Raw genomic sequence first — 12,370 nt, 5'->3', positions numbered from 1 at the left:
CTCTCTTCTCCCACACTCCCACAGTGACTGAATAATCTGATGATATACCACTGGCTTCCCTAATTCTTTTCCTCTTTTAACATGTAAAATTGTTACCTGCTGTATGCACGTAGGGAAAAACTCCAAACATTTATTTGAATTGAGCTGAAGTTAAACAGAGGTCTGCAGAAAGCCTGGAATAACAAGTCTGAGAAGAGTGAATTGCCCCACGTCCCTCCCTGTGGGCTCTGCCTGGAGGAGCTTCACTGTCCTACCGGGATCCTTTCAGGTGTCCCTGTGCTGAAGTAACACAGCACAGGTAACGTGGCATGAAGAATTGACTTTTGCCTGCCTTGAGAATGTTGTCAGAAACAGTGGGGATTTAAGTATCTGGCAAGGTCCTTTGTTCACCTTACATAACCCACCACAACAACTCTTAACGGGTTGCAAAAGCCACCCTACAGTGTGGGCTCTTGTCTGATGTGAGAGAAACTCAGGCAGTTTACAGGGAAGTGGGAAACAGTGAGGAGTACACTATGGTATTAGATGACAAGCTGCTGAAAATTGTCAGGCTAATTAAAACTTCACAAAATTCTTTAAATATCTGATAGGACTGTTTTTGTATATGTCATATTAACTCAGTTACAAATTATTTGAAGACCAAAAATTAATCATTTTTAGATCAATTTTTTTCAGATCCTTAATATTGTTTTTGCTAATATAAGAAGCAAAGAATAGAAGTGCAACAATTTTAGACTCCAAAATTAATTAGCATCATCTGATATAGTTTATTATGGAATATTATTCTAACATTACTGCTTAGAAGGTTTACTCTAATAAAGTCCCAGTGGTATTGATGGGAATCTTCTGAATAAATCTTATCAGTCCAAGATGCTCTTGTGTTTGTTTGACTATTACTGATAAAATGTGTTTATAAATTATGATGCTTTAATTTTTATTAATTTTTCATCCAAGTTGTAATGTATAGTTTTGTACTTGAAAATTAGCTATGAAAAGTGTTAGGCATGTACCGAGAACAATTAACTTCTCCAATAAAGTTATTCACATAGGCTTTAGTCTGCTAAAATGTTAGCTTTTTTTTTACATTGCAGTTTTTTCTTTATAAATTCTTGCTGTGATTGTGGCCGATGCTGAGATCTACCATGTATGATTATAACAAATATCACACTCATCCTTGTTAGGATGGGCTAAAATTCCTTACAATGTCAAATCTAATTGTTTCACCAAATTTCTATTTTACTTGTATTTTACAAAGGTTAAATCATAACCTTTTTATTGCAGGCGTCTTAGGCTTCCTGATTGTGCAGTGACATGATTTGTTTTAGACACTAATTTGCATTCTTCCCAAAAAATCCATGGTCCCCAGAGCTTTGTCTTTAAAAAACTTGTCTTCAGTCTTGTACAAACCTGATTTTTATGCAGCTGTCTCTGGAGACGGTTTCATGATGTCAGCTGTCTTCTTGTAGGACATGCCATTTTTTATAGTTAAACAAAAGTACTTTTGGTAAATAAGTACCAGTGTGCATAATTTGGAAGATAAAAAATCCAGAAAACTTTTAAGGAATCCAAGGACAATAGGGGAGATCCAAAAGCTAATCATAATGAGGAGTCAGAGAAATCCTAGAGGTGCTATAGATCCATTACCAACGGGAAATAAATTAATACTTAATGGTTATAAAGAAGATGAAATATTCAGTAAGACTTTCTGTTCTGTACTTGGAAAGCCATGTGTTTGCATTCCATGAGTATAAGGAAGTGCTTTTCAGGGCATAGATAGACATTAAAGGATAAACACTTTCAGAGTTGCAGATAATTTGTACCAAACAGTCTTTAAAGAATTAAAAAGACATCTGGCATGCTGGTAATTTTTAATAAATCTTGAAATACTAGAAAAAATTCAGAAGAGTGGAGGAGAAAAAATGTAAATAGTGAAAGAAAAAGAACGTGTTGGATAAGGTAGCCAATGTTAATGTATTCAGATGGATGATAAAGCAGATACAGAAGCCTACAGTCTTTAGTTTTAATTTTCTCCATGTATCAAAAGCTTTTATCATAGTAAATTTAAAAGAAGAAGTGATTAAGCCACTGCAAACCAAACACACAGAGAACGTGTGGATATGCCATGACTCAAAGTCACACACCTTTTTGGGAGGTATGTTTGAGTCAACCACATCTTAAGGATTCCATATTAAATTTGGTGGTCAAATGGAGTGAACATTGCAGAGATCAAACCAGATGATCTAATGGCATCTCCTGGGTTTTGACTTTAACAATATGTCAAGTGCTTCCGCTGTATTTCAAGCTGGGAAACAGATCTGAATATCAGTTTACTCTGACCGTAGTAAAAAGGAAAAAGACAGTTTATTTTAAAAGAATATTTACATCATATTCTTCAATTATAATTTTCATGTCTCTTTACAGACAAGAAAGTTTCTTTTCCTGAAAATATATAATTGTATATGTACATGTGTATGTATTTGTATCTATGGATTTCACAAAAATACCAAAACAACAATTGTCTTTTTGAAAGACAATTCAAAAAGAAAAAAATCTTTCAGGGAAAATATTTCTGACTTTTTATAGAGTCCTATGACATGCAGTAGGCAGTGAAATATTACCTTGAGTACAGGTTTCCCTTTAAAGAAGGGCATTGATGCAATATCTACTCACTGGAACAGGATGGTGGAGCTTTTGTGAAGTTGCAGAACACATCTGACCATCACCAAAGAAATGTTATATGTTGGACAAAAGGGAATATATAATTTTAATACATGGGATGGGATTTGAAGGAAGTCTTGTGTACTTGAATTCTTGTCTTTTTTTCCAGCTGTACTGAATTTATGAGATATATATATATATATATATGTTATTTCCTCACAGTAGTACATGCAGTAATGTATAATATATTCAATATGTTTTATTGCTGGAAAATCAATTGCTTCTAAAAGGTATTAATTCTTCTCACAATCCTCCTACTATTTCACACACTGTATTCCTAGGCATATGTCTTGTAAGGATTAAAGTTCAAAGGAAAGGGAGACAAGATGTATAATGACTTACAGTGACCATATTCTAGTGTGAGAATATTCAACTCATTAAATTGTTCCTAAGGTGGTCTAGATGGATATATGCCTGCCTGCATTTTTTGGTTCAGTTTTGGCTTTTCTTTCATAACACAACTGTTCTCCCTAGTTTATAAAATGTGAAGGTCAAAGAGAGGTGAAGCTGAATGGTGCTGGGAATCTGAGATGCAAATAAGTTTCAGATAATCCATGTGATGCTCGGAGGCCATCTAGTTTCACAGAGCCATTAGCATTCAGGGACGCTCATTAGCACTCAGGCAGCCAGTCAGTACGCATTAGCAAAATGAGATGTGTTGATTAAAGTTACAAATTATGTGCTGAATGTTTAGACTTCAAGCCATGGTAGCTTCACATTTATGAGAGAGTATTTCTATATTTTCACATTAAAAAAATGTTGACTCTTTCTAATTTTCAGTGGTTTTTCGGTGTGTGTGAGAATGTATTTGTGTGTATGGGAGGAGAAAGAAGTGAATGCAATGACAGGAGAGAAGGTGAAGAAGTTAAAGCAATTTCAATATTTGATGTTTTTGTTTGAAGTGCCTTTGAAAATCTTACAGTTAGGACTATCACTACTCTGATTTTAAAATAAGAGACAACATCAAAAATATCAAAGAGACTAGAAAGATTTTAACCTTTAATCTGTGTTATCCTATGTAGAGTCCCATTGATTTAATGAGATGTAGAAACTAACAATTCAAAAAATTCTGACTCATATTTCAAGAAATAATTAGCATGTATTATCTGATAATCGTGCAGTGGGATCTGGCTAAAACCATAGGATTCTCGGGGAAAACAATGATATGGTAGTTTAATGTCTGTATGATTTAATTTTTATCACTGTGTCAAGCTCATATTACATGGGTCTATCTTATGTAAGCATAATAAAAAAGGATACTGTACTTAACATTAGGCCATCAGCATTTTGGATAGCACTGGTAAAATTTATCACCTTTATTGTGCATTGCTGCAGACATTCTAGAATAGTCATCTTAAGCAAACATACCATGCCACCCCAACACTTCTTCTTACATTTTGTGGTTCTGTCAAAAGATTTTGGAAGACCAATTATTATGCAGATGACTGTATTACATGAAAACAATTTATGCAATGCTGGTATTGTGAAAGTGACTTATTTGCAGGACTAATGATGAAGTACTTTATTTGTATTCTTTCTTGCGAAACATTGTCTAATATCTGCAGCTGAAAGGAACCACAGACAAGGTAAGAATTATTGTGAGCATGACTCAGCACAGATTTTCTTTGTTTTCTGGGTCTGATTTGAATAGATACTCTAAATCCAGATGTTGCTTTTAGGAGGAGAAAGGTCTTGCAATATTACTCAACAACAAGGTCTTTGTGGGGAAAGCCTTGCTGTGGGTGCAGATCATCTCTGAACACAAGATATTGTATTGAAAGACAGCATCATGTAACTTCTGTTTGTCTTTTCCTGATTGTGTTGCCTTAAGAAGTCGGATGGAAGTGTCAGCTCAATATCAGATGTTGGGTTCAGCTCAGTACTTCCCTTCTGACAGCGATGGCTCTGTTCCTGGGCATCACTTGGCAGCATCCATCAGCTACTTGGGCTGCTGTCAGGAATGCTCTGTTTTACATCCCTCACCAGTTCCCTTGCTCTTGCACTTTTGATGCTCTGACCTCTTCCTTTAGTTCAATTTTTGCAGTCTGGGCTCATTTGGTTTTTCTAGTTTGTTTTCTGTGGCTGTCTTGCTCTCTGTAAGGGATTTGAGTCTGGGAGAAATCCTCATTGGCAGCAAACAGGGGAGAGTATTTGAGATGTGATGGGCAGAATGCAGGATGCTTAATCCAGAATTACCATTCACTCTTTGTTTCCGTGTATTATTTCCTCCTTGAAGTAGTCTTCTACCTGTATATTTACATGGATAACAGAATCTGTTTCCTCTTCCTAATGTTTCTGTTTTGATTTGTGTTTGGTGGTTGTTTTTTTCATTTTCATCACTTGTATCTGCATTACTTGAAACCCAGATTCTGTGTTTCAGAGAGAAGGCTGTTTGTTTCAAGCTTACTCCTTGGGTAATTCAACAAAGATACCTGCCAACATGAGGTGCTGAAAACACAGAATGAAAAAGAGACAAAGTATAGGGTAAGCCTGGTGGGTTTTAGTATGTCCTTCTGGCCTGAAGGTCAGATGTACACTTGTACCAGCAGGACCAATAGGTATCAATAGATTTTTCCTTTTGCTCATGTAATTTAATTTCAGTACTATCTATGTTTTTGGGCTCTATGACATTTTGTGATATCAAAACTCAGGGCAACCCTGCAAAGGCAGGAAATGTTGAGGAGGACTCCGTGGATATCAGAAGGCTAATTAATTACTTTGTTATACTAAATTATATTATACCTATATTACACTATAACTATATTACACTATATTACACTAACAAGAACTATCACTAACTACTAGAAAACCCATGACTTTCTGCCCGAGAGTCCCCACACACACAAGTGGATCCAATTGGTCAGTGAATCCAAAACACCATCACCAGATTCCAATCAAGCAATCACCTCAGGTAAACAATCTCCAGAACACATTCCACATGGGCACAAGCACAGGAGCAGCAAATGAGATAAGAATTGTTTTGATCATTCTTTTCTCTCCTTCTCCCACAGCTTCTCTCTGTTCAGAGGGCATGTGGATACCACATTGTGACACTGAGTTTCATAATCTGATCTATCTAGTTCCTACTGCATATTAAAAACCCAAACACAAACCTCCTTCCTATTGCTGTTCTTTTGTTCTAGTTTTGCCTTAGTGAATTGCCAAACTTTGCTTCACAGTTGTCTCTAAACACCTGAGAGAGTTATGATTCCTTCAGAAGAAAGCACAGGTTGCTCTGTTAGATCATTCAGAACATTAGAACCAAGATCTGTTTTAAATTAAACTGCTTATAATTACAAAGAAGCCTCACAGTGGCAGGGTCCTTCAGACATTACTCAGAGTGAATTATTATCCAGCTAATCACTAATAGCATTGACAAATCCTGTTCTTATAAAGCTAAAACTTGTGTGTGAGATGACATTCTGTTTTGGAATCTAGAACCAATCACTAAATAAAAAGTTGAAAATTTACCAAACTGACACTTTAGGCTTATTACAAATCTTTGAATGTTGGTTTCTAACTTCATAATCATTGGGATAAGCTTTGTGAATGAGAAATAAGACAATTAGACACACTCTGATGAATTCATTAGGTCTTAATATATTTTTTAAAAAATCCGTCTTATGCTGCTATCATACAGCATAAGGCTTTATTTTCACAATAAATATACATGTGAAATATTAGACATTGTTCAGAGATTTTCAGTAGAAACAGTAACCTGGGTTTTTTTGTTGCTGGGAAAGTGTGCTTTTGACTGAACAAGTAGAAGGAGTGAAATTTCAGTTAATTCAAAGCAGAACAACAGCAATTAATCTGAAAGGGTTATATATCATTAAAATATTAATTTAAAATAAAAATATTATTAAAAATATGTTTTTCTCTACCCAGATTTATTCAGCCATTTTCCAGGGTGTGCCACTGTTAGTGAAGATTTCTGAGAGAGGAATAAGCATGTCTGGACTGAATTCCTGTTGTTACCCATCTGTACAGAAGAAGATCTGTCACTTGTGCAGGGGAGCACAGGTAGGTCCTGTACAACAGCCAGACTGGTGTTGATCAGAACTGGATTTTTGGAATCTGAGGACAAATAAAACTGTATGAGTTTGCTTTCTGGAGCTTTAAAATCAGTTGGGAAGTATGAAACATGACTAGTTTGTCTCTCTTCTGTTTGGTCACTTTTTATCATATTTCAAATATACAGAAACATTTCACAGGGAAAAAACATAAAGGTCAGAAGTGCTTCCATACTTGGGAGTTCTGAGAGGTATATTTAAGCCCTGGCAGACTTTTAACCTTTTCTAGCTTACAATAAGTTTGCCATCCTCTTCAAATCCTTTGATTGTATGGCTTTTGTTCCCTTGAAAGGGGGACAGGGCTGCCTGGTTACTCAAGCAGATGCCAGGCTTCTGATTTGCATTTGATGAAAGCCACTTGTGAAAGCAGAATCAATGCTCAGATTTACAAACAGTAAATGTGGGTATTGGCTTGTCATTTCTTCCTAGGTTGTTGTCCTATAAAGCTGTTCAAGTTCCTCTCTTCACAAGAACATCTTCCTGCTCTCCCTGCTGCCCATAAACATTATGTTAGATCGAGATGAAGGGTGAGTAATTCTTTTTTACTTCCATTACCTGTTTTTGTTTTTTAATTTAACAGCAAAAAAAGGAAAAGGGGGAAAAAAAGAATGAAAATGAAACTATTTAGAGTAATGGATTATAAGCTGATGAACCACAATAACCAAACTGTGTGTCTGAAGGGGCCTAATTACAGAACACCAGAGGCACAAGAGGGAGCTTATTGTGGACAACAAAATAGTGCTCTATTAATGCTGTCACTGCACTGAGAACAGCATCAGCATTAATTTGTGTGCTTATGTCCAGGTAGAGACAAGTACAGAATGCATCAAGAACAACAGAAATGAGTCTGAAAGGGTTGTATATCAAATCAAAGCTAGCAGTGAGAGTGGCTTTCTTTTGAATGAAGCAAACTGAAAGCAAGATGGCAGTGACTGAACAAGTGTTTCTAAAATAAGGGTGTTTCTGACTAGTCTGTGTGTAAACTCCTAGTGATTAATGTCTAAGATGTTGAAGTACCTGAATAAGAGAATCAGCAAGGATGATTTGAAGTTCAATCTATTTGAGTTTTTCCATGCCATGAGATCAGGTGTTATAGACTATATAAGACCAGCACCCAGTAAAAGCAGCTGTGGATGTATCTTTTCTCCTGTTTAAGAGTGTCTATTCTTTTTGCTTTGGATATGTGGTGTAACATTATTATTTCGTGCCTAAGACCTCATCAGAAAAAGCACATCATCAATAATGTGACCTAATAAATGGACTAGAGGAGAGGTGCTGCAGTTTCCCTTTAACAAGAACTTGAATGAATCTGAGTTGCTTTGGCTTGGGTGTCCCACTTCACGGGTGTTGCTCCACAAAACCTTGTTCACTGTGGTAAAACATGACCATTCTAGAAACTGAAAGCTTCACATGTTAAGGACAAACACTTTTTATAGTGCAGGAGGTCAGATAGAAAACTCACCCACAAGCAAATAGGACTGAATATAAAATCTAAGATATTCAAAAGCTCCTTCTTTGTCTTGGCTGTTTCTGTTTTTCTGTGTAGGGCAGGGCAGTGCATGGGCTTATGAGGCAGACATAAATGAGGTGCTGTATTGCAATTCCTACTGCAGTCTGGTGTGGCTTAAACCTCTTGGGCTAACTCAGCTTTCTTCCTGGGCTACAGCTGCTGTGTCAACACAAGATGAGCCAGCTTTTGTAGGTTTATACCCAAACAGCATCACTGAACTGCTTCCTGGGTCTGATCATCTTTGGCTAGTGCTTCTTTGGGTATCTAGAAATGTAATTCTAAATGGCTGTATATGTGGGAAGTTTAAACAGATTTATAAATTATTACCTTATTAGTGTCAACTTTTACTTTCCAAACTTGTGTGTGCATCAAATATGCCAAAATATTTTTCAAATGTAATATTACAGATAAAGTGGTTTTACTCTTTGTTTTATTGTGCAAATATTTTATGGATATATTTTTCAAAATCATAATTTCTCATAAAAACTATTTACTGCTGTAATACCAGACAGTGTCCCTTGAGAAATAAAAAAGAAACAAAAAAAATTACCTCATTTAGTGACTACTTGCCACTTAATACACAGGGACATCAGGTAGGCTTTTGTGGCAGGTAGATATTCATGTTTGGAAACTTAAGTTAGGAGTACCTCCACAGAAACTTCAGGTTTAAGTATTGTCATTGCTGGGATTTTGTTTGCTTTAGTTTTCTTAACTTGTTAAATAGGAGGCAAGGTTGCATTACTTGATTTCTTCTAGGCCTGGATTTTAGTCCCCAAGTACAATTCTGGTTTTAAGCCTGACTGCAGGTATCAGGACATGAATTTCATTGGCTCAGTTATATGAAATTTCACGCTTTGTCGGGTTGTTTATTTTCAGAGAGTATAAAAATAAGGAAAATTTTCATCCTGAAGTCAGGTATTATGGTACAGCTATACCCATTGCAATGCAGGAGTGCATGAGCTAATGGGCTAAGACCCAAGTGAAACCCATAGTGAAAACTGGGCTGGTGTGAAGAAATTTCACTTGATATAGGTCAGTGTAAACAGGGCCAGTAGTTATAGTGAACCTGCTTGGCTCAAGGTGTTACTGTTGTGTTCTTCAGTGAGATTTGAATCTACTTAATGTTCATTTATTTGGGGGTCAAATCATACCCCAGGTTAGCTATTTATACCTGCCCGGTTTTTAGGTTGAGGGCATTCGAAAACTTTCAGGACCAAAGTTTGGAACAGTCTTGGACAGCTGAGGCCAGGAAACAAATAAAGGTACAATTTCCATGCAGATATATGATCAGGAGGCAGGAATGGATAAGAACTATTTCCAGGTGGACAAAATCTCTCCATATTCATGAGAACCAGTTCTCTGACAGTACTTTAGCAGCTGTATCTTCTTTTCCCTTTCCCCTACTGTCTTCCCGTCACACTAAGTAACTGAACTTTCATTTTAGTTAACAGATTTCTATACAAATTTACTCTCTTATGGTTCTCTCCCTTTCCTCTCGTTGACTCAAATGCAAATACTTCTTAATGGCTTTCCCAAATTAGAATTCTTTCTTGTTATTGTTTTGCATACTATTGTGTATACCTCTTGCAAACTTTATTATTTTCATGCCCCTGTACATGTACCTCTTACCTGACCACTGCTTTGTGACCCAGTCTTTATGGGCCAACTCATCCCTGCAGTTGAAAACAGACTCTTATATTTTGGCACTGCCCACCACATTCCCTCTTCAAGTCTCTCATTAAATCTGTTCCTCTCAGAGAAACAGATTTATTGCCCTTCACTGCATCTGCTTATGTCCAATCCAGTTCTCAGTTTTGGGTTTGTCTGAAATGAAAAAAACCAAACCCCTATAACTATAAAGACAAAAAATCCAAAACCACAGAACACCATCTTTCAAGTAAAAATTTTAGAGTGATCTCTATGCTATCACTCATAGCTCGATCAAAAATGATCACTCATCATTTTTCCATTATTATCTTACCAATATTCCGCACAATTCAGAACAGGGATCTGACTTCCAGAGTGATCCACAAAGTGCAGTCTTTCCCAACACACTGTGAAAACCAATAGACTTTTTGTTGAGAATCCTGTTGTTTATGCATTCAGAAGGAGAGTTACAGTGGGAGTTCATTTTCTGTGATCTCTTTTGTTTCAGATGGAACAGATGGCTGAGCAAAATAAACATCTGTATGTGAACTGTTAAATGTTCATTTGTGTGTGACAGTGTAAAGGGAAATATGGACATCAATACTTATCCACAAAATATTTCTGAGGGAAGATTGGAAAAGTTTTGACTTAACACATAAATCAGCGGAAATATGCTGAGAACTGACACAAAAAGAAGAAATCACTGGCTATTTCAGTAGTCAGTAATGAGAGATGTGCTGTGCCCCATACTACACAAAACACTATGGGCATATCTGTTCAGGATCATGGGATTTCTTTTGTAGTGATTTTACTGTAAGAATTCCTGTAAACTAAGACAAAGAGGAAGTCAAGGACAGTCTATTAACTGCTGGCCATCTGTTGTCTTTGACTCTACATTTTTTGATATGTGAAAATTACAATCCAGCAATCTGAGACATCCTAATAGTTGTATCAGCTGATATTTTTGTGATTGGCCTGAGAATTTCTGTTACACTCAGTATTTGAGCTATGACTTCTTTACTGAAACTGAACTCTCCAGCTGTACCTTGATTTTCTCCTCTCTGGTTTAGGGGACAGTTCATGTAGCATGCAGATATTTCAGCTAGAATGTCTTCTGAAGTCCTTCTGCTATTTTATAAAGGGACAATTTCTGTTCAATATTGACTACCATAGGAAAGGTTTATAAGGAAAGATAATATATTCCATTACACATACTGATATCTCTGCAGGGATGTGGGTGAAATATAGGCAAGACTTTGGATGCAAAGGCTGTACTATAATGTATTCACTAGTTATTCCACATTCTCCTTTCCATTTCCATGCTATGCCTGAGGTTTTGTATTGTTGTGTCTGTTTTGTTTGACTAACACATAACTGTATTGTAGAAATTGTTATAAGTAGAGAAGAAGGATTAGACATCTGGTTGTGGAATAATGGATGCTTTTGGCTCTTGGAAAATTGTTGGAGGCTATTTACTCTTATTTGGTGGTTCCTATTTGGATGATGGAGAGGAAGTTATTCCTTTGTTCTAAGCACACTAGAAGAAACGGAAGAGTTTTTTACTTTTTATTTTCTTTCTGTCCACTTTTCTAATGAACCTAATGTGAACTTTGAGTATTAAACAAATGTATAACAGTCTGCAAGCCTGGAGTCTGTACTTGTATAATTCTTGTTTGATTCAATGGTTATATATATGCACAATAATAAAAGTTATTAGCAGTGAAAAAGAATGTAAATTGTATAATCTCACTTTTTATAACTTCAAGATAAACCCCTCTTTTGATAAATACAGCAGCTGAAACTTCTCAGAACTTGTTTTAGATTGTAGTGTCTGGGATGAAATCCTGATTCTTCAAAAGTCAACAGTAGAGTGCCAATTGACAATGGCAAAGCTGGGAATTCAATGAGGCTTCAATTTCTAACACACTTAATGACCCGTTTTAGGCACAGGTATATTTAAATAAGGACCCCCAAAATGGAAAGCTGTATATGCTTGTTTATTGCACATAATCGGTGTAGGGTAAACAAAGGTGGTATAGAATGTAATCTTATCCCCTAAAGAGTTGCAGCTGAACCAATACTAAAGATTAGGAGCAGGGCTGATCTTAACAGGCCACACCTGCAGCTAATAAGAGCAGCAGTATAAAAGAGTGGGTTGGTGGGAACTGGAGTCAGATGATGACTACTGTGAGGACCAGGAAGAGTCAGTGCTTAGAGGTGCTGCCAGTGAGAAACATCGAGGAGGTATGAAGCTCTGGCGATATGAAATCCTTGCACTATAATTATAATAGGACTCTTGATGTATAAGACAACTATTCAGAAGTATAACATGTCCTTAATTTTTACATGACTGAGTTGTTTTACTGAGATGGACTGTCCAGGTTTAGAGCAAATTTGGGGAAGAATTCCCCACAGGAGCTCC

The 12,370-nt window shown here is 36.5% G+C and overlaps 1 protein-coding gene across 1 annotated transcript in view; it reads left to right on the top strand.

The window, feature by feature from the left end:
- The first annotated feature begins 7,283 nt into the window (after window positions 1–7,283).
- The window catches only part of LDB2 (LIM domain binding 2), a 367,165-nt gene continuing 362,078 nt past the window's right edge, over window positions 7,284–12,370 (top strand). Inside the window, exon 1 of the mRNA XM_063157678.1 lies at window positions 7,284–7,318. Within this exon, the coding sequence (XP_063013748.1) occupies window positions 7,299–7,318 (20 nt within the window). The 5' untranslated portion in view covers window positions 7,284–7,298. The remainder of the gene's footprint in view (window positions 7,319–12,370) is intronic.

The sequence above is a fragment of the Melospiza melodia genome, chromosome 5 (genome assembly GCF_035770615.1).
Source record: "Melospiza melodia melodia isolate bMelMel2 chromosome 5, bMelMel2.pri, whole genome shotgun sequence".
In the NCBI taxonomy this organism is placed as follows: Eukaryota; Metazoa; Chordata; class Aves; order Passeriformes; family Passerellidae; genus Melospiza; species Melospiza melodia.
This window is presented reverse-complemented; position numbering and strand designations above follow the sequence as displayed.